The following is a 23,376-nucleotide window of genomic DNA, read 5'->3' as shown; positions in this document are numbered from 1 at the left end:
AAGTGAATTTCCCTGTTTCTAGCTTTTCCCCAAACAGTTCACTACAGCAAAAATAAATGAGCAAATGGTGGCACAGGAGCACTCATGAGCGCATTAGTTTAATTCTTGCTCATTTTCTGACCAATGATTTGTTGATAAGACCGTTAAAAGCTTAATATTTGCCATTCTGGGCTCGCTCCATTTTTTTTTTTTTTTTGCTCAGGAGTATATAGATTTTGAGTTAAAGATGTGCATTGGGACTGGGATCCCTCAGAACCCAACAAAAAGTTGTGGGAGTGGGTGGGGAGATACGAAGCTCGCAGGATTAACATGAAATCATATCTGGTGGTCGGTAGGAAGGGGATTTTTAAAAAAATCAGTCCCACATAGCTCTACTTTGAGGTAAAGATCTGTTTTTTAATCCTGTGCCATTCCACTCCCATACAATACTGAATTTGTACAGCACCCTAAAGTTTCAAGATTTAGCAATCTCAAATCTCTCCTTAGCTACCAGTAATGCCCTGTATTTATTCTTCAACAATTTATTTATGACAAATGGATATTTCACTGATCATAGCAATGACCTAATATAATGTGATGTTGTTTCAGCTGCACACATAATTATGAATTGTTTGTTTTATGCAATCCTGCTGGTTGAAAACAGATGTTGCCTGCCTTTGCTCTGACTGCTAGAGTAACAAGGCTCTGAGGAGGCTAATTATTAAACAACTGTCTAATATTAATAAGTAGCCATTTTAAAAGATAATGAGAAAGACAGCTTTTTTATCCTAGCTAATAATTATTATTAGGCTTGTTAGTAGGATTTGTCCTCAGTCTTTCTTTCTTTCCCAACTCCTGCCTGCACTGGCTATATGACCTCTCACTCCCACCAACAACCTTCCAAATTAGTCCAGCAAGATGCAACACTTAACGTGGATACACTGAGGACAGAACAGCAGCAAAAACAGCAGGACGGACCCAGCCATGATAAATCTATTACACACACACGTTTCTACTCACATCTCATATATTATTAATGCAGCTAATTAATGCTTTGTCTGTGCCTAAATCTAACCCTTTTCCTCACAGCGACCAGCCAAAAGTCTCCACAAGGTCAAAACATACACACAAACGTACTTGGACTCAGTGGCATACCATCACACTTACATTTCCACAAATTTACACACACACACATACACACACACACAGCAGTGGCATATCATTCCCTGTGCGTCTCTTTATAGACTTTGAATGCAGGGGCTCAGCTGCTGCTCGAGGAGATCTCATTAAAAGATGCCACCATTCTCTAAAGCCACTGAGAAGAAAAAAAAAAAACAAAGCTAAATGAACATCTCCAGTTCACTGAGGCAATATTCTCTCTCTCCTCTCTGTGTGTGTACACACAAATACACACACCTTTGTTTTTTTCTCTTTTACACTCTTTCATTTTGCTCTTTTGTACTATTTCTGTTTTTAGCCACCTGCCCTGCTACTTCAAAACCAGTAGGGCTTTCAAATCTCAAAAGACTCTCTCCTTCCCTCTCTCTCCCTCCCTTCTTTTTTCATATTCTTGCTATAAAATTGTTGTATTTTAACCACTCACTCCAGGACATCTCTGTTGAAGGGCTTCTTGCTGTTGCCGAGGAACTCGCCAATCATCTGGCGGCTCAGGCCCTTCCTCTGCAGCAGGAAGTGTGCGACGCCTATGGGTGTATCAGGAATGAAACCTCGTGAGATGAGAAACTGGAGGCCTTTATCTGGATTTCTGTTCAAGAAAAAGAAATGTACACAATTATACTTGATTACACAGAGCATTTTATATCTAGCCTCACATAAAACATCTGCAGGCAAACAGAGTGACACTAATATACAGTGTATATTGACAATATTGACTAATACACAGTGATATATATTGATGGATAGAATTAAATTGATTGAAGACAAACACAGGATATAATCTGCACATGCATTGCTATTTAGCTGCAACCAATTCATTAGCCTAATTAGGAACCCTTATAAAGAGCCTTGCACAGAGCTAGTGTAGTGTAGTGATTTCTGAAGAAAAAAGCTGATTGCAGACAGATAGCCCTCTTTAAAAAAATTTTTTTTGGCTTTATCTCTCCATTCAGTATAGTGTATTAGCTGTTGAATCACTAGCTGTCATAACACATTTATTTTGCTCTCTCCAGCCATGATGAAGGAATTCTGCCTCATCTGACTCTCTCTGAAAGCTGCAGTGTTTAGTTTTTTTTTAAATGAGAAAAAAAAACCCATGATTTTTGAGTCTTTCAGGCAGGAGTGGGCTGGGGGTTGAAATACTCTATAATATTATGTCCTTGAGCTGCTGTGAGTTGCCCTGACAATCCTGTTTTTTAATTGGCAGTCAGCACTGTCAGGGTGTCAGGTCACACTTGGTGATGAATTTGTATGCATGTGTTATACACCAGCTCAAATACATCATGGACAACTGTAGGCATGAAAGAAATCGTAATAGGCAGTCAACCAAGGAGAGAAAGAATAAGACATTAATGAAAGAAAAACAGGAGTCTGACAGTGAAAGGGTCATATTATACTACAAAATACTAGTATACTAGAAAATGGATTCAGGTGTAACAACTTTTTTGCTTACTTTGTTCTTTAATTGGTTGGAAGCTAGTGATTAATAGTCATCTAACTTATCCTCATTGTGGAATTTGCACTGTTACCCAGTTGTGACGTTGTTTAGCTAGAAAACTCACTATAGACCATAGTGACTAACAGGAGGTGTTTGTATGTTTCCCTGTATTTTATTTTGGTGTTTCACACTCTGTGACATCATGCAAGAGTGAGTGGTCAGAGCCGTCTGCTCACCTTGGTGTGTATATTTGTTGCTCTGCGTTATGGCAAACAGTGTCTTGTGTACAGTGTTTGATGTGCTGGAGCAGATTAGATAATAAATTACACAGAGAGCACAGATGGTGTAATAAAAATACACTTACAGGAAGTGACCAGAAGTGATTGTTTTGATCTCTACATTGTATTTTAGAGAGCTAGCCAGAGTTAGTGGGATAGCTCTATAGTTTTAAACGACAGCGGAGCAATCAGTAGGTTTTTCTCTTTCATCAGGTACTCAGTAACTGTGAGTCATAGTGATATGATAAGTGGTTTGGGATGCAGCCCTGTATTCTCTCTGAATGTGTATTGACTTTGTACTCACAGATGTAAGCTTAATCCATGTGGTGCAGTTACATTAAGAAAGTAATGTAGGAATGTAAGTTCTACCACAAGTAGCTTGTACCTGATTTGTCTACCAGAGAGGATTTAAAGTACCAAAATCCTACATTGTGCTGCTTTAAGAACTGATGCCTGTATTTGTATACTGCATCTACATTATATGGCCAAAAGTATGTGGACACATCACCATCACAACCAGATGTGCTTGTTGAACCTCCCTTTCCAAAATCATGGACATTAATATGGAGTTGTAGTCCCACCTCTGCTGCTATGACAGCTTCCACTTTTCTGTGAAGGCTTCCCACTAGATTTTGGAGCGTGGCGGTGAGGTCAGGCGTTGATGTTGAGTGAGGAGGTCTGGGGTGCAGTCAGTGTTCCAGTTCATCCCAAAGGTGTTCAGTGGGGTTGAGGTCAGGGCTCTGTGCAGGCCACTCGAGGTCTTCCACCCCAACCTTGGCAAACCATGTCTTTATGATGCTCGCATTGTGCACAGGGGCACTGTCATGCTGGAACAGCTTTGGGCCAGTGAATGGAAATTGTAAAGCTACAACATACAAAGACATCCTATACAATTGTGTGCTTCCAACTTTGTGGCAACAGTTTGGGAAAAACCTACCTATGGGTGTTATGGTCAGATGTCCACACACTTTTGGGCATATAATATATTTTGGAGGAGAGATGACATCCAAACTAAAATACTGACCACACTGACCAAAAAGAGAGAGATAGAGACGATGGAAAAAGAGCAGGAAATCTCCAGGCTTTGTATAGTGCTAACAGGCATCTCATTTCAGCCATCTTTCTTGGAAACACACACATCTGAGTTCTGCATTAATATATGTCTTATTAATAACCTAATGCATGCTATGTTTTCTAGAGATGGCATGTGATTTACATCCTCACGCTGGACACGAGTTGATGGATTTCGACAGCCCTCCATCAGGCATACGCTCTGTTGGGCACTTGTCTTGTATACCGCAATCTTGCCTTCCCTCTCTCTATTACATAAAATGGCCTTTTACAAGCCGAGACCTGCCAGAGGCACAAGTTGATGGGCATGCACTGACAGTTTATGAACAGAAAGATCAATTCAAACCCAGAAAATAGCTTCTTGTTTTTTTTTTACACCAGTCAAATACGTTGAGAGTCATATTGCCAACCTGGTTATAATTCAGTAAAAAGAAGTTAGAGTTTGCATTTGTTTTAAGTTTCTCTTCTTCTTAAGGGCATTTAAAGTTTTGGATTTGTTTTCAGCAAGGACCCCAGAACCTACAATAGCAGTGAGTTCTAATTTAAATTCTTTTACGCTTGTAAAAACATAATTTTTCTATTAGTTTCATTTTAGTTACTAAATCATTCAAAATCATTACTGATTAGGAAGCTTTAAGATAACTGAATAATAAACTGGGACTTTAAGGAGGTAACAATCAAATGCTCAGTACTTAGTGTGAATTGTTTTCTGCCTGACTTTGGACAAAAAGCAATTTTTTGCAGGACACACAGGTTCTTTGACCTGTTGACCTTGGTCATTCTTAAGGAGAGGTGCCTAGTGCTTTGTGCTCTTCTATACTGCTCCACATTTCCTCAAATACTTTGCTAATGAAGTTTGTCCACCTTTTCACACTCTCCTGTTTTCTCACACACATCTTTCTACTTTTCCTCTTCTACCTTATCCCTGTCTCTGCCTATCCACCTCCACTCTTGCACTCATGTTTTATTCAGAGCTAGTGCCTGGGAACATCTACATTTGAGACACACACAGAAAAGTGGAAGTGGAAGTTAAAAAAAAAGATACCTTCGTTGCTTGGAATGCACTTTTCAACTTAAAGCAAGTTGCCAAATTGTGTTTTCAGTTGTTGTTTTTTCTAGTATTGCTCAATAGACACGTTTGTAGACGAACTTGTGAATATTATTCATATGCTCGTGAACAACACATTTGGATAATTTCCCCAGGAATATTTTACAGGAAAGCAACTCCAACACAAGGACATGTGCGTGCACCTGTCCTGGCTGTCTCTTGCTGTTTTTGCTACGTTTGGGGAAATAAAATATCTCTGTTCTTCCTGTACATTAGCTGAAAATGTAAACTAGAGAACTAGACTATGCATAACATCCTGATGCTCTTCCTCTTAATAGATAATTAAGAAGGAGCAGTTTGCGAAGAGATGGAAGAAGAATGAATTGGATTGGATGTATATGTGTGTGTGTGTGTGTGTCTGTAGGTATGCCAAACACACGCACACCCATACGCATCCAACTCAACATATCCTTCATCCATCTCTTTGCATATTGCTCATTCTTAATTAGCTAATATGAGGCATCAGGCTACCCGATTGACTGCCGTAATCCCTAATTGTTGTCTCAGCCATCAAATACACACACACACACACACACACACACACACAGGTATTAGACTGAAGAAAAGTAGTGGAACTAATGAGACTCTGTCTCCCTCACTCTCTTTCTCTCTTCTTCTGCTTGTCTCTCTTTCTCTTTCTGTCTCCCTTTATCATATCAGCTGGCTTTGATTACGTGGCTCATGTTTACCTCCCACAGTACATGAAGCAAAAAAAATTTAAAATGAGTAAAAGAGATAAAGTTAAGTTTGCCCTGTTTGTTTGTTTGTCAGGAATGTGCACAGTGCCTTGAGCGATACAGAAGTGATAGAAGGATCGTTAGAGGGCATTTCAACCATAACCATATGTCCTTTTTACTGTGCATCTTTTGTTTTTTAGTGCTCCCTGCCATGATGGCAAAACTGCTGCAAAATAGCCATTAAGCAAGGCATCTTTTCTACCCACATGTGGGCTGCAGTGTGGCACAGCTTGACATCGCTCACAAACACATAGCTCACAAACACAAAGCTTCTTACGACCACCAACACTGCACTTTAATGTCTAAAGGGATAGGAAGGGTTTTTCAAAAGGCACTCCTTCCAATGAATCATGTATATGACACTTTTAACCAAAAAGAGGCAAGCATAGATTTCAACCTTCAGTGGTGAGCTACTACTTGCCATTGCAAACTTTCCACATGTTAGATGTCCAACTGGCTATGTTCTCACTCTCCACATTTCTGTGTAGGTGTTTGCTTAACCAGTATGTCCTCCTAATTTTAACCAACTTATCACCGTCCTGAGGTTTACAGCTTTGAAGAAGCCCCACCTACCAAGCACCAAACGTCCATGGACGTTGTTTTTTGGGCTAAATCTGGTCGGCCTGTCATGGCCTTTATTTAGCCCAAAACTAGTCGTTGAAAATTGGGCTTTGTTTAGTCTGTCTGATTTGTCCAAATTTATCCCAAGATGGACGTCTGTTTCTGACCACATATAGACATACAGCCATAAAAATAAAATCACATTGCAGCAAGTGAGGAATTATACCCCGATGAAAACGTGTGCTGTGTTGCGTACACTAAACCCAAATTAGTCTTTCTGAACATTTTCAGAGATAATCACTGCTGTTCAAAAACTTAAATATATTTCAATAAATATAAATATATTTAACATATGCCATACAAATAACTTGATGTCACTGCACTTTAATATAAAATTTATCTATAAGAATAGATAAATTAGAATAGAAAAGTATTTTAGAATAGAAAAGTATTTTCCTGCTGCTTCATGACACACACAAACACAACCACAGGAAACGAATTTCAGGTGATAGCAGTACAGAACGCTAGAGTGGCTTGTTTTGACTGATTGGTCACTCAGAGTTCAAACGTCTAAATAGTTGCAGGTGGGCATGGAGGACGAGAAGGGGGCTAGTGACAAAGAAGGGTGGAAGTACGTACGTTAGATATGTACTTCCCCGAGAGCGATGGAGACATACTGGGTAATTTATTTGGAATTAATTTTATTCATTTCAAAGTTACAGCCTGTTAATATCAAATTCCCTCTTTCCACGGACAGAAGTTCCTCGCAGATCTGTGGCGGAGTGGCGTGTAAGTCTGTTGATGTTATCTTGCTTTTACTACTCAAGACATGCTCAGAGAAAAATTTTAAGTGTTTTTTTTTGTACATAAAATAACATGCCCCTGAATGGTCCGGTGGATGTATCTGACATGTGTCAATAAATATTTTATTGGTACTTTTTTGTCAATTGTCTTATTTTGAGAGTAGTTATGAATATAATATGATATAATAATATAATCAATATATAATCATGAATTCATGGTTGAAATTAGGTTGAATTCATAGTAGCATGTTAGTAGCATAATAGAATGTTCAAATGTTACAGTAGTCCTATATTATAAATCTGGAATTCATAATATTTATTTGGGGTTGTTTGCATGAAGTGTGGAAGCCCCTGCAATAAGACATCTGTAGCCTTTCTGTAGCATCAGGATGACCGCACACAAGCTTGTAATTTGGGTGATCAGCTACTGGTTAGTGTGGGGCTTCTCCCTTCATGGAACCTAGCAAAGATTGGCTGGCAACATTAGTGGTGTCTAAGCGTTAAGCTTAGTGAGGCAATCAGAAATGTTGCTTCACTTATATTTTGAAAAAATTTGCAAAAAAAGATTTATATCACAACTTGCCATGTGATACAGAATTAGAATTGGAAATTGATTAATGAATACATATCTCTACAAAATTCCTTGATGAGCTGCAAAACAAACCTGCAGGAGCACAGAGGTAGGACAGGAGTAGTTTGTCAATGACATAACTGACTATGATGACAGCACAGTGTCTGTCCCTGGCGTACAGTGGGTAATGCCAGAGTAATTCTTACCTCGAACCACATGAGTCAGCCTGCCCTCTAAGACCCATGCTGCCATCCCTTGCGAGGCTGATACACCACGGATTACTTCCAGCACAAAGAGCATTCATTAAAATGTAGGAACTGCATGTTTTTGGATGCAGGAGTGGGAGTTGAAGGAGCAGAAAATTTGACTTGGAGCTTAGAGATCTAGAAATAAGGCCACCGGGAGAAAGGCGAAGTGCCATGTCATCTTGAAACTTGTCAGCTCTCTTCATGGATGGTTCCAGAGCAGGCGGGAGAACTTTTAATTACCGTGGCGAGATTACTGGCCGACTTTAATAGAATGACTAATGAGAAATCAAACAGAGAATTGCTCTCTCTCACCGACCTTAGGTCAGACCAGAGTTGATTGAGAGCTGAGGCTCAAGGGGGGTGACAGGGCTGGCCAAATGTCCCGTACAGCTACAAACTGCAGTGCACTAGTTATCCAAATCACTGCTGCCTTACTTCAATTTGCTTTTAAGGATTCTCAGTGTATCTCCACAAACAAACTGTCTCTTCAATCAATGCCTACATCTATAATTATCCACTGCATCTGTGTCTTACCATAGGGCTGCTAATCGGCTAATAACATGCTTGTTTATGCCATTAAGGCTCAGGTGCATACTCAACAATATTCTTATGTTTGTAAGGCGATTAGCATAATTGCCTTCATGCATGAGGTTATGTTCTTTGGAGTGTGAGCCCACATAATCTTCCATCAATCTGACATATATGCAAATACAGAGCATGACAAATGAGCATTTTGAGGACTCTATTTAATTATTTATTAAAAGAGGACTCTATTTAATAATTTAATACTTATTTAACATTTTATTCTTTACTTTTGGAAACATAGCAAAGATATGTCAGAATTTCTGTCTTTCTCTTATAATAATAATAAAGGGCTACAGCTTTGTATTAGAGTTGTTTTGGCATTATCAGGCAATGCTGGATATCCTTCCTAATGAATGTATATGTGTGTGCTGGACATCAGAGGCACTGATACTCTGTCTGCTCGCAAATCTTCAATTATGTAGGAATGGACCATGCAGGCGTAGGAGTAGACAAACCATACATGGAGAGAAGCAGAGCTATTTATAGAGGCTCAGGCTAACCTAAAGTGACAGGCATTTGGGGAGGGTGGGGTGGGGTGGGTGTAAGCCACAGCTGAGGGTGAGTATGTGTGTGTTGACAGAGAAACAGACTCAAGGGAGACCTCAAGGGAGAACAGTTGAAAAAGGGAGAATGAGTGAATATGATTAGGCAACACTGTAACCAAATATGTTCATGCCAAAGGCTGAAATATATTAAAGGGGGGCAGAAAGCAGCTATAAACCTGATTGCACCCATTGTTGTGTGTGTTCAAAAGTCTTTATATTACATTTATTCATTGGGCAGATCATTTTATCCAATGTGTCATTAAAGTGAGGCAGAATCTAATTCAAGCAGGATTAAAGGGTTAAAGGCCTTGCTCATGGGTCGAACACTGGCAGTCTGGGATTTAAATGCCTTATGGTTACTAGGTGGTTGTTATTATTATTATTATTATTATTATTATTATTTTGACGGAGCAGGCAGAAAGATTATGTGCCTCTAAATCTTGCACTAGTGTCTGATATTATTTCATATAATTTCATATAATGCCTGAGGATCACTTCAAGTGCTAGATCGAACGAGTGCATCAAAAAGTCAACAAATAGTGTTAATGAAAGTGGGGAGAAGGAGCCCCTGAGACTACTCACACATTGAAGAGGTTGAGACCAATGCGGTATAGGCGTTTGCGCATGACATCTGTGGAGAGGGTAGGTGATTTGCAGCTGCTTGGGTTCTCACAGTGGTAGCGTGGCAGGCTGAGCATCATAGTCTGCAGCGCTTCCTTGGATGAGGCCTCAGAAGCTGAGCGGGCAGATGTTGATGTGCTGCTGCTGCTCATCTGCTCCGAGCTGTTGTCAGCCGGGTCTGAAAGTTGTCGCTTGGCCTCCAGAACCTCCACAGTAGGGGCCACTGGAGTCTGTCCCACTGGAGGTAAAGCCTCTTCTATTGTTTCCAATGGGGATGCAACCTCTGGCACTGGAGCCTCCGTCTTCTCCAGGGCAAGAGGTGGTAGATCCTCTAGAAGTTCCTCTTCGCAAGGTGGTGGTGCTGGGAAATCACTATCTGGTATTTCTCCAAGATCTGCCTCTGGAGGTGGGGGAATTGGTTCCTGGGGAGGTGGAAGCTGTTCTAGGGGTTCCATTTCTTCTATTGGGGGCTGTTTGGGGGTCTCGGACACTGTGGCCCCCTGCTGGACACAGTTCCCAAGGGACACTGATGTGGAGGACTCCCTGACGGAGGAGGACATGTGAAAGTTTTGACTGTCGATCTGCACTGTCACATCCCGGAAGGCCATCATTAGCTTGCTGGCACTACGGGGCATGTTATCTGCATTGTCTCCCAACACCGTACCACTCTGGAGGGTGGCCTGATCCAGGTTACCACTCTCCCCAACAGTTACAGCCACTGTAGGCTTGCCACCTGCAGTGCCAAAGGCTTCAGAACTAAACTGATAGGTGCCTCCTTCCTGCAAAGAGCACATGGTCTTCATGCTCCAGTTGCTAAGGGCATCATCAATGGACTTGGCTAGTGACTGTACCTGTTCCGTAAAGGAGTCCTCCAGGTCTGTGAGAGTGCCACCCACAGTAACAGGCAGAGATGGGGACCGGACCAGGGGGATGCCTGCAACAGAGCAGCCTTCAGCCAGCGCCCTCTCAGCTGAGAAGCCTTCGGCATTCTGAACACGCACCTTACGCAGGGAGATTCGGCGAGGAAGCCGGCTCTCCAGCAGGGAGTTGCGGATTTTCTCAAAGTTCTTGCTGAGCTGGTACTGGCGGAAGGCCGTCTGGATTTTGCAGGCGGCACGGCGCGAGATGAGGTGGCCCCCATATTTGTGCTCTAACATTTCGATCTGCAGGGACAGAAAGAAACAAAGAATAGGAGAGGTCAGCAGTGATGTGAAGGCAACAATAGTCATGATTAGGTCAATGAGCAGAAAGGAAGAATTTAAATCAATGAGAAGGATGAGCAGAATCCAGAAAACAAATTCAAACAGCAAGATACACTAATATGCATAAAAGAGCACCACCAGTGAAATTACTGAAAAAAGTATCTTCAACAGTTCAATAACAACAACAACAACAACAACAAAAGATTTTAGTGTTGTGATGTCATTATGGACTGGGGTATGGTATAATCAACACACTGTAAGGAGACATTATTGTGCTTGTCTGTTCAATACAAAAATACTCAACAAATATGTGCATATATATAACGGGAGTGCCAAAGTAAAGATTGTTGTATGTGAAATCTTAAACCATAAAGCCTATACTTTATACTCATATCAGTAGCATGAATTAAGAGCTTGCTTATCATGTTAGTAGCCAGTAATATTGACAAAAACTACATAGCAAGGACAAACATTATAGATTGTGTAGGTTTTATGTGATGGAACAATGAAATGAAATGAAATGAAATGAAATGAAATGAAGGGTTTATCAGCACTACTGCACTACTTATCAGTTTATAAAATAGTTCAACCAATTCTTCAGCACCTAGCTACTGGAAAATGTAATTAAATGAATACCTTTACTCCTTGTAGTGGTGTTACTAGAAGAAATCTGATTATTGAATGACTGACTATCACATAGGCCTGAAGTTTTCCCTTTATCAGTTTAGAAATAGAAGAAGCACATGTAAACATATTGATGGAATTTGTGCCAAAATCAGACGTTTTGCAGCTATCAGATTATTTTGTACATGTAAATACACTCACTGTCACTACAGCTTTCACTATCATATTGGTTACCAGCAGGGTTGCCAATGTTGTGCCAAATATCCAATCAAAAACAGCCCAATTGTCAATAAAACAAGCACAAAAACTCAACATATACCCAATTCCTAACCCTATGCAAAAAAGGGACAGAAATAATAACAAATCAACCCCATCTAAGGTGTATTCCCACCTTATGTCCAGTGTTCTCAGGATAGGCTCCAGATTCACCATTCCCCTGACCACGATAAAGTGGTAACTAAAGATGAATAACTGAATGAAATCAATCTGCTACAGCAGTTAAAAAGTAACCCAATTCTAACACTTGCTACCAGCAAGCAAATATTCTATCAGAGGGCATCTTTCTTTCTTTTGCACATAATGTCATGGTTTCCTATGGCTGGTGACACAAATGATGTTGGACCAAAGGGTCCATGCCAACAGGAATAGAGGTTGTTGGTGTTCAGATTGAGGATCCATAAAAACTGACATTAATCCGGTCAAATCCATTAAAATCCAGTAAAATGTAAAGTTCTATCCAGTTAAATAAACAAATGCAGTGATATTCATTAGTCTGTATGCTCTCATCAAACATTCTCACAATATTTCAGCCACTCACAATCACTATACATTTTAAAGGCAGCTGAAAATGAAGCTGCATTGAGAAGTTGCAGAGCTTGAGCAATGAGTGGGCCATCAAGTTGGTCTATAAAAAGAAAGCCTTATTCCTTCATGTGAACAATCTTGTGGCGAATGAATTTGGCTGCAGCTCAAATAAGTAAGTAAGTAAGTGAATGAATGAATGAATGAATGTGTCCTCTTTCTGCTGAAATGATTCCTTTCAGAGTATTCCAGAGACATTGACATAGCAAGAGCAAGTGTGTGTGTGACAGGGTCAGGATTGTTTCACTGTATTCTGCCTGATGCTTTGTTAAGCACAAATGACAGCGCATCATATGTCATTTATACACTTACATGCTTCATGACATCAGTCATTTTGAAAACCTCATCTCCCTTAATCAGCTTGTTCTCTCCTGGAGTCATTACTGGGAGATGAGCATTTAAAACAAGAGAGGTTCTTTCATTTGAAAATAGTCTCAGAATGTTGACAGGGTTAATCTGACAGGGTTTTTTTCCTAATAGGTATGTACATAACTTCCACAAAATGCTTGTTAATTTACTTGACAACCATATGAGGAACAATATGTTCTTAACATCAAAGTGGAGTGGAAATGTAGGCAGGCTGCAGTTTTTTTTAAATGCTAATTAAGATACTATATCTGATGTTCGAATACGTTTCCAATGTTGCCAAGTTTACAAGGGAAAGTAGCTAACATATGCTTACAAAGTCACTAGAAGTCACCATATGATGTGAGAGTAAGTTACATATTCACTGATTTGCAAAACAGAGAAATAGTGTAAAATATGTATTTACAAAATACTATCTTTTCTATCAAGAATGCAGACAAAAATGAAGCAGTGTTTGCGAGCAGTTGGGGAAATAGACGTGAAAGCGTTACGGATGGAATAGCTCACTTTTATTACTTCTTAATATAGCCGAGAGGTTTAAAAATAAGAACAAGGAAGTGCGTGGGTGGGACAACAATGATCAGAGATTGGCCGCTGGGAAACGATTGGTCGTTTAGAACGGAGACTCACTCAGTGCAACTCAGGCTTTACACATTGGTGGTGAGTCGACTGAACCTGCTTACTTAACTCATGAAACCAGTAGCTGTGATGTGAGCTGGAGAGCTGTATCAAGTGCAGAAAAGTTGCTAGATTTGTTGCTAGGCTCGTTTTTTTTTTTTTCTAGCGACAAATTCACTAAGTGAATACTGCAATACTGTATATCTGCAATATACAGCAATATACAGCAATACTGTATATCCGAAGCTATGAAAAACCAAAGTAGGCAGTACAATCCTGTCTTAATGATGTACAAACCACAGAATATTGTAATAAAAGTAAAACTGACATTGGAATGTATCTTTTTAATGGCCAAACCTAGGTATCGCAACACTGAACCTGATAACTGCCTGTGGTATTCCCTCTCCTCTGACAGAAACATATATAGAAACGCACATTAAACCACACCATTCTTGTACTGTGAAGGATTGATTCACCTTTTCAAATCATCACTTCAAACCATCAAAAGACCCACAGGGGCCTACAAATGCCATAGAAGAGTCATTACATCTTTGCAAATGTATATTTCGGCTTGGATCCTGTAGAAAAGAAGAGATATGTGTGGAATACTAAGAATGTTTGTGATGGTTCAAGAGTGTGTGGTTCAGTCATTTCTTTTCACAGAATGAGACTTGAGTCATGAGCATTATCCCTCCTGACTGGCAAAACCTGCCATGAACATTCATCGTGTTTATCAGGAAATTTCTGTGGCCCAGATTCAATGTGACAAAGCCTTAAAACTTTGTGGGGAAAAAAATGCAGGAAATGAATTTAATTAACATACAGGAAATTAACATTACAGGAAATACAGCGGACAAAAATAAAAGGGAGAGATGGCAATAACCTGAGGCTGTTTATGAGAGCTGAGCCTCATACACACATTAAAATTCAAATGGGAATGCACAGAGGTGGTCCTAAACACTGGATGGGGGCTCGGAAGGGTGCTTGGTTGATTAGTAAAGTCATATTGGATAATTTGTTTTTGTGCTCCATGGGAACCCTGTGGCAAAATGGTGAATAAAACAGGGCAGAAATGGGAGAACGTGTCTCTGGCATTCACTGTTCTCTAAGAAATGTAAGAGAAACAATATGCCAATGTCTCCGAGAAACAGAAATGTTTTTTAATACATTTGCATATGTATCTTGATATAAAGAAAATGATGTGAGAGAGAGGTCTGAAAGCAAAAGGACAGGGAGGCAGAAAGAGAACGAGAGTACACAGTTCTGCTGTGAATCCGTCTTGCTTCTGCTTCTGATCACTTTACCAAGCACCGGCTGAAAGAGACATCATTCAGGAAACAGCATGGCCATAAAAGATCGGGGTCAAATCACTCTTTTCTAATCAGCACATCAAATTTAGCCTGATGGCTGGATCAGTTCTCCATCCGAGCTTGAACTGCCACTGTTCCACTAGAACATGAATTCACTTCACTCAAATGACACATATCTCAATCCTAATACACAAGACAGGATACTTATGCCTTAAATAAAAAAAAATAGAGCATGAAAACACTGGTTCTCTTCACTACTTCGCACTGGATGTACTTCTTCTTTTATTGTATAGTATTACAACTATACAATTTTATTTTACAATACCAGATATTATTTTCATCTCAGATATTACCAATATACGGAAATAGACGCAAAAGCCCCTCCTGTGCTTGGGGTGTGTGCACAGGTAGGTGTAAATAAGATATGGGAAAATGATTCAGTAACTAAAATCATCATTGGTTCATATATACAAGCACATTATTTTGCTTTGTTAGTCTCAAGTCAAAATGGCCTGATTATAATCCCTGAAATACATGTCACGTGTGAACAATCACATGATTTACATGACGTGAAATTTGCACATGCGGATTTTAGACACTGTGCTTTCATTTTCACAAGATACATTAATATTAATTTTGACATGTAAGGCATGTGGCTTTATTTTATTTGAACCATATGTGATTTATTACACAATTAATTTATTTTTACACGTGGCTTTATTTTTCACATGCAATTTTGCATTTATTTGCACATGTTAATTTTTCACATGTAATGTATGTGGATTTATTTTTCAGCTTTTCTCACACAAATCATTCTTTTTCTTTTCATATATGATTGCATATTTTTCACATGATGTCTCACCTGAATTCACATGTGCCATTTCAGGGCAAAACAAGGTGAAATGCACCTTCACATGTCTTTCACAGGTGACCACGTATTACTTATACAATCACCTATGAAAACTAATCACATGTGATATATACATGATTTTTTTTCTGTATCTATAAAAGTGTCTTTTTAAATGTTTGTTATTAAAAAACAATTGAGCCAAGCATATAAATTGCCATGTCATTTTCACCCAAACACAACATTAATAGGCTTTAAAAGGGTTTAAAAAAAAAAGAGAGAGATCACTAAAACTCTAGCCTTCTAGACTATAAAGTTAAAGAAGTTAAAGATCTAGAGTTGCTCTTCTACTGTATTAGTTTCACAGCCATTTTAGATACAGTTTCTGTGGTCTGTTTGAAAGGAAGTAAGATTACTATTGTTTGGGTAATGGGAAAAAAACTTTCAATAGAAAAGGTCAAAGTAAATACAGTTCGCTCCACAAGATTTAATCTCTTGCCCTCTCTGTTTAGCTGATATTGTTTTCCAGCTAAATGAAGCCCAGATACCATCACATTCTCCCTTTCTTTTTTATTTACCGCCCTCTCTACAGATTTCTGACAGTTTTTTCCTCGCACCACTTTAAATTGCTCTCTGCAAATGGCACTGTACCAATGGGCCTGAAAACATGCCTTTCACTAAATTCCTATCTGCAAACTGGTCGTGATCTTTAGAAAAGTAGTTGCTAAGTATAATATATTCACATTGTTGTAAGCTTCTTACTAGTTTTCTACTTCCATTTTTGGTGCTTGACATTAATTCCTCATTTGCACTGATGATGTGTATCTCATGGATGCATGTATATTTATGAGCCGATCAGCATGAGACGTGCTAATCAAAGGTCTCAATGCGAGGCTATGCTGGATTTTATTAGCATAAACAGGTAATCATGCAGAAGGAGTGAGGTTATATCTATCTGTGGAGGCATCAGAATGTAGCCTCTCGGAGGCTGTGTCTGGGGTTACAAAAACTTGATTAGCAGCCAGTTTGTATACACAAGGGAACTAGTTCTGTTTACTGGGGAAGCCTGAAGGGATCAAAGGTATATAAATATTTGGTCAATAAGAAACTTTCTCAGCAGTGGGATTATGTAGGCATCACAGTGATCCTGAGCTCTGCGGGGTTTCAGATGTTCGCTCTGTGCCTGAGTGGGTTACTCAGATTCTCTGGTTTCCATCCACCTATCAAAAATTGTCATTTAGATTGGCTACTCTAAATTAGTGTGAATGTGTGTGTATGGTGTCCTTAGAAGGACTGCGAAGATCCAGCCTCGCCTCCAGTGCTCCCAGGATAGCCTCCGGATCCACCTAGACCCTAATCAGGATAAACCAGTTACTGAATGAATGAATGAATGAATCATCATTACATTCAAAACAGTGTTAAATGTAAACCATACATCTGAGATGAAATGGCCACAGACAGAACACTGTAAGTCCTGATGTTGAGGGAAAAAAAAAACATAGTGCAGAACAGGAATGTGGGATACATACTATTTCTATTTTCTGTGATGTCTGCAATACATCATGAACACTGACAGATTTGAGGTACACTAGTGAATAAACATAAAGTGGAGCCTATCGTAAAGTCTATAAAGAGCATGTAAATTATTTCTTTATGTTTATTTATATTTTTTTTATTTTAATGTTTTCCAGTGCAAACGTAATATTAAAAAAATCTAATACTAAAAACTAATAACAGAAAACAATACTGGTGAGTAGGGAAAGATTTAAATAGGGGGCCCAATTTCTATATATTTAGCATAATGTGCCCTAATAAGAATAATGAGAAACAAGTATTAGGGTGGAGGGTGAAGCCGGAGCAGAGAAAACCAGAAATCAAACAGAAAGGTTCTATGTCACATCCTTTAATCAGTACATTACCATATTAAAGCCCATTTTTCATGGGTGGGCTTGAAGCAAATAAACTAAAGCAAAATGTGATGTCACTGATGTCAGCTCACACTACAGATAGTATAAGTCCCAAAATACACGTATAGGTCTGTAATACATGCTGTTTGGTTTAGAAAGTAAAACCTGCAGTGCAGCTCTGGAGGAAGGCTCTGACACATTTGAGAAAAGTAACTGCTGCAAGGAAGATCATTTATATTCTAAGCATGAATAGCATGACGAGTGGAATGAAGCTTGAATGCACTCAGTAACATACATATTTGTCCACCAATCTAATACCCGTTTTAGAGCACAGTGCTGATCACATCACTTCACAATTGGGAAAAAAACATAAATTAGGGTGGAATTTAATTACTGCCATTAACGCTAAACTTCACATGTAAAAAGACATCTGAAATTTACATTTACATTTATGGCATTTGGAAGATCCACTTTTCCAGAGCGACTTATCTCACTTATACAACTGAGCAGTGGAGTTAAGCGCCTTGCTCAAGGGCCAGCAGTGATTAATTTACTTTATATTAACTTGATCATTAGTTTAACGTCTATGCAATACTACTACTACTACTACTACTACTAATAATAATAACGACAACAACAATCATCATCATCATCATCATCGTAAATGGTTCAGATATTTGGTATTAATCTCTTTAAAAATATCAGCATTTAACTACATTTAGATAGCAACATATTTCAGTAAAAATACACTCTATGTCCAAACGTATTTGAACATGTGACCATCACACCCATATGTGGTTCTTCCCACAAAGTTGGAAGCACACATACAGTGCATAAAAAAAACTCCTACAAAATCAGCAGTCAGAGAGATACACATATACACCACACATTAAGCAATCATATAACATGGTTAATGTCAGATCTCTATTTGGAAATCCTACAGCGAGCATTTTCCTCTCAGTAACAATAATCTAACCACATATTAAAAGCTACTACTAAACTGAAATAAATATCAAATGGGAGAAATATAACACATCAATCCACACACTCCATGTGCTTCCTGGGCCCTGAGCAATCATCCTATATTAGCCTCAGTAACATTAGACAAATATTTATTAGGTTAAGCCATTTAGACACTGTTACATAAAAGTACAACTACATAGGTTAGCTGTCCATGATTAAATAACATCACATGGCCTCTTTAATCAGACCATGACATATTTTATGTAATATATGAATATTTACTCACCAATATCAATATAAAAACCCAATCAGAGATGATTAAAACAGCAATGTCAGCATTGTGGTAGCAAAAATTACCAAAAAATCTGATTTACTTACTGTAGATCATAACCAAGGTATACACACACACACACACCTCTCCTTGTGAGGGCCTTCAATTGATATAATTATTAAAGCTGCCAATTACTGCTACAACCATATCTAACTCTAAATTTTACCTTAGTAAGACAAAGGGAAACATTTTGGCTCTTTTAGCATTTTTATACATGAAAAAGCAGTTGTCCACATGGGGAGCAGTCAAAAGTCCCCACGAGGTCAAAACTATCAGATATTCCTGCTCTCCTGGGGACATTTGTTCACCACCAAAATACAAACCCACACACACACTCACACACCCACACACAGAGTAACTGATATACAGCTCTATTGATTTATATCTGCCATTAGGAAAACCTCTTCATCTCAGCAAAAGTAAACTGATATAGTAGTGAAGTCTATAATATGAAAGCAAGAAAGTGGCATCAAATAGAAATTTGAATTTTGGGCTCCCTCTTGTTACCATGACAGTTCAATTTATTTCTCTCATATATTACAGTCTCTGAATATCTCTGAATATTTTTTCTTAGGTATAACATGACTTTGAGTAAAAGCTGTGAATAACTGGGGCTGCCTGGGAGGTCTAAGTTCTCAATCTGGATCTTATATTCCATTTGTGAAGTTCTGAGAAAAGCTCAGGTAGACAGAGATAAGGAGAGAGAAAGAGAAAAAGAGCCAAAGACAAAACTCTTGGTGATCATGTGTCAAACTAACGGAGGTGGTGAAGATTAGGAGGCTTATTTTGATGCAGATGGATGGGAATGAGGAAGATGATGATGAATGAGTCAACCTGAAGAAACCAGCTTTATCCTAATCTACACGGGTCACATTCTAGTTCACAAGGCTTAGCCTGCACTAAGGCACTAAAGTTATCAAGTCTCCAAAAACATCAAAACCTCTAAAGCACACACTCCAACATTGAACAGCAGGCCCAAAAAGCACAATGCCAAGCCACTCACACTCCACTCATTCATCGGCCCCTTCCAAACGGCCATCTCCACAGCACCTTGCACCCTACCTGCTTGTTTTTGAGGTCAAGCGAGAGCTCGTAGTCAGAGGCGCTGGCATGGCTGCAGGCCCCGTTCCTTTGCACCCTCATAGGCGAGGACGCGGTGTGGTGCAGACTGGGCCTTCTGCCTCCTCCTCCTGCACCTCCCCTCCCTCCTCCAGCCTCCTCTTCCTCTGTTTCTTTCTTCCCTTCCTCCTCTTGCTTCTCCTGGTGCTGATGTTGCTCAGGGGACTCAGCCAGGGGTTTCGTTCCTTCTTTCTCATTCTCTCTCTCCTTCACTTCCACCTCCACAACCACTGGCTCTGAAGACTCTTGCGCCGGATCTCCTCCTCCATCCCCCCCTCCTCCGTCAGCAGGTAGAGTAGAGATGTCTCCATCCGGAGGTGGCGCAGGGCCCTCGGGAGAGACGGAAGGAGTGTCTTCACTGCTGAAATGGAGAAAATGCAGAATGAGCCTGCAGCCATCTGACCTCGTCCTCCAGTTGGTGCAGGCGGAGCCCTCCCTTTCTCTGGTTCACTCCTTCTCTTGGAGGAAGAGGACAAAGAGAGACGAGGGCACCCTGCCATCCACTGCAGGGCAGGACTGGTACACTTACCCCACAAGCAGAGGGACGGGGGAAAGGACACACAGTGACTCGTGACACACACACAGACAACAAGACACAGCCATGCAGCTCTTGGTGTGTTAGGCAGCAGGTCTGTGGGTGTGTGTGCATGGGTGTGTGTGTGTGTGTGTGTGTGTGTGTGTGTGTGTGAACCGGCAGCCTCGTGCTTTCACTCTGCCTGGCTGAAGTGATCCCATTGGGATGAAGAGTGTAAGACTCAGTGTGCTCTGGGGATATGTACATGACAGCAAGAGAGCGGCTTTGCGTTCCTTTTGTAGCAGCTTGCTGATATTAGTATGGGAGCATGGGACTCTCGCTTACATAAAAGAAGCCGCTGTTTCTCTCTGTCTCATCATCTTTTTGTCTCTCTCATATTCTTTCCTTTATTCCCATTCCTTTTTCTCTTTTGAAATTTAGTTTCAATTCAATTCAATAAGACTTTATTGGCATTACAATATTGCTAAAGCATTGTAAGGCTTGAAAGTTTAACTGATTGTGACAGAGCGTCTATGTTGTCTTCTCACTTCTCACATTATTCAGAATGAACAGATAATGGGTTTCAAAAGGAAAGAAATACAGATATGAATAGGAGGCCCACTATTTTTGCCAGCATCCAGAAGACTTTATGGGGCATCTGGTTATGACTAGAGACGTGCATCAGCACTGGGATCCCATGGGATATGAGTGGGAAGTTTTTTACTTTCATACGGGTGTGAGCAAGCGGTCAGATAAGAAGCTTAAGGAACAAAGAAACACGTGCACAATGATTTTACAGCATCCTTAGTAACTGCCTGGTTTAAATTAGACTACTGGTTTGTTTATATTTTGGGAAATAGAATCAGCTAAATTCACTGAAAACATTATAGGTAGGTACAAACTAAAAAACTGGCATCTCCCTCTGGGTTTTTCCCCCAGTGTTTTCCAGGGGCACAGTGGTAGGGTTCATATTTAAGAATAAAAAAAATAACCCTTCCAGTTCAAGCCATGCCCACTTCAGGTTTAAATCCGAACACAGCACTAAACAGATACAGTCATTGCATTACACCCCTACTGTGTCTCTCTCTCTGTCTGTCGTTCTCTCATTGCTTCTGTTTCAATTTTTCCTTTCATTCCTTGTCCTCTAAAGGAAATTGGCATCTGGGCTTACATTCATACACTGACAGCATCTGGTCTTACATTCCAAATGACAGCAACTCGTCTGCTTTGGTGGACTGACACATTTTTTTACTCATGATCAAGGATCTGCAATGAAATAGCAGATATATTATTCTTGTTGACATACTGGAGTTTTTCCATGGTCACTGATTATCTTCCACCTTATGCAGTATGGATGTATTATGTTATATTGGTTAGATCCCTGCATTTTGTCACCTATTGCACCAGCCTGCCCCAAGGAAAGGGGGTGTGACTTTCTGAATTATCTCAGGTAAGGTTTTTCCCATTTTTCTCCTAAACAGTTTTGTGAGATGTTTTTTTTCTTTCCTTCATGGAGCATGTAAGTTGGGGGTTGGTTGATTGTGAGCAGCATTTAAAGCCGATTTAGTCATGTCTTTGATTTTTTTGGCTTTATAAATAAACCTGACATCCTCTTCGTGAGTGCTCCTTCTCTTCTCTCACCTTATGCATTCTCCTCTTTTTTTTCTTTCTGCCTGAATGTGTTTGACCATGTGTGTGTTGACAGAAGCACTCTGGTTTTCTTGTTCCTATCTTAGCACAGAGGAGTATTAGAGAGTGGTGCTATATTCAGACAGGTCAGGATCACTCAGGCTTTTAACAGAACGTCTTCTGCCGCCCGCATAAATCTATGCATGAAGCAGGATCTCAATCTTTCTGTCTTGACCCTCAGTGCAGACAAACAGATGGCACACATGGAGCTGCTGTAACTCAAATCTAACACAAAAGTTTTATAGTTTATTGTATTTTCTCTCATGAATTTCGCATTGTCATGTATGTAGATGATGTCAGATGTACATGTATGAGTCATATGCAGGGACGGATTACCAAGCGGGCCTGCAGAGCACATTCCCTGGGACCCTGGCCAGCAGGGGGCCTTCAACAAGCATAGAAATGAAGTGAATGATTAGCCCATTAATGTGTCCCACACAACACAATACATATAACACAAGTCAATGAATTTAAAGTCACAGAATCAGAAATAAATTCAGAAATGTTATTGGTGAGAGGGTCTGAATTTGTAACCAATGAGCAATCAGTTAGGAGCTACATAGGCGAATGACAAAAACACGGAGGATTTAAAATCTTAAAAATAAATGTGCCAAAAAAAAAATAAAAGGAAAAAAGGAAAGAAAAGCCAGAGAATGTTTATTTTCCCAAATGGCTAAGTTTAAAAATGAACCCTGAACTAAAACAGGCCAAAAAAGACTCTTCTGCCCATTGAGTCGGAGCTTGTTAAAAAGCTACACTTTGATAATTTGGTAGACAAGTTTGGGAGGTGAAAAACAAGAAAGGAACCAGTCACCTAAGGTAAAACTGCCTTCTGTGTATCACCAAGACTACTCAAATACTCTAAATGGATATATAAAATAGCAATGTATGTGGTTTAGTTTAGAAAATATTGGGTTGTGGGGTGGAGCAGTCAGGGCTCTATGCAAAGGTTTCTGCTCAGGGGCCCAGGAATTACTAATCCGTCCCTGGTGGTATGTTGTATGTGGCTGCAAGTATGATGAATGATTTTCTTTGTTTTTCCAAGTCAAATTCTTCTGAACCTGCACATCAAATTTTCTGATTCTGAGTGCGACGAATTTTTGACATGGCAAATAGAAATGAAATATGTCCGGTTATATGAAATGCCCTCAGTTCAATATCACACATAACAAGATGCACTCTTTGGAACATAATATGGTGATGCAATGATATTGCAGAATTAACTGAGACTCTCACACAGGCAGGATTTTGTGTTGAGGGGATGTTATATAGAAGAGGAAGCTCACAGTTAGCATTATCACAGC

At 39.7% G+C, this 23,376-nt stretch overlaps 1 protein-coding gene across 5 annotated transcripts in view; it reads right to left on the bottom strand.

Annotated features, from left to right (window-relative positions):
• The window catches only part of iqsec3a (IQ motif and Sec7 domain ArfGEF 3a), a 131,029-nt gene that overhangs the window by 38,162 nt on the left and 69,491 nt on the right, over positions 1 to 23,376 (bottom strand). For 3 of the 5 annotated variants that reach the window (XR_008304853.1, XM_026922966.3, XM_026922968.3), the window contains exons 3-5: positions 19,813 to 20,230; positions 9,683 to 10,884; positions 1,583 to 1,744 (exon numbers count right to left, since the gene is read on the bottom strand). Coding sequence is in view for 4 of the 5 variants with exons in the window: in XM_026922966.3 (XP_026778767.2) it covers positions 1,583 to 1,744; positions 9,683 to 10,884; positions 19,813 to 20,230 (1,782 nt within the window). In the remaining variant the exon portion in view is untranslated. The remainder of the gene's footprint in view (positions 1 to 1,582; positions 1,745 to 9,682; positions 10,885 to 19,812; positions 20,231 to 23,376) is intronic. The other 2 variants (XM_026922967.3, XM_026922969.3) reach the window with 2 other exon arrangements.

The sequence above is a fragment of the Pangasianodon hypophthalmus genome, chromosome 18 (assembly GCF_027358585.1).
Source record: "Pangasianodon hypophthalmus isolate fPanHyp1 chromosome 18, fPanHyp1.pri, whole genome shotgun sequence".
NCBI lineage: Eukaryota > Metazoa > Chordata > Actinopteri > Siluriformes > Pangasiidae > Pangasianodon > Pangasianodon hypophthalmus.
The sequence above is the reverse complement of the archived record's forward strand: the minus strand, read 5'-3'. Positions and strand labels throughout refer to the sequence as shown.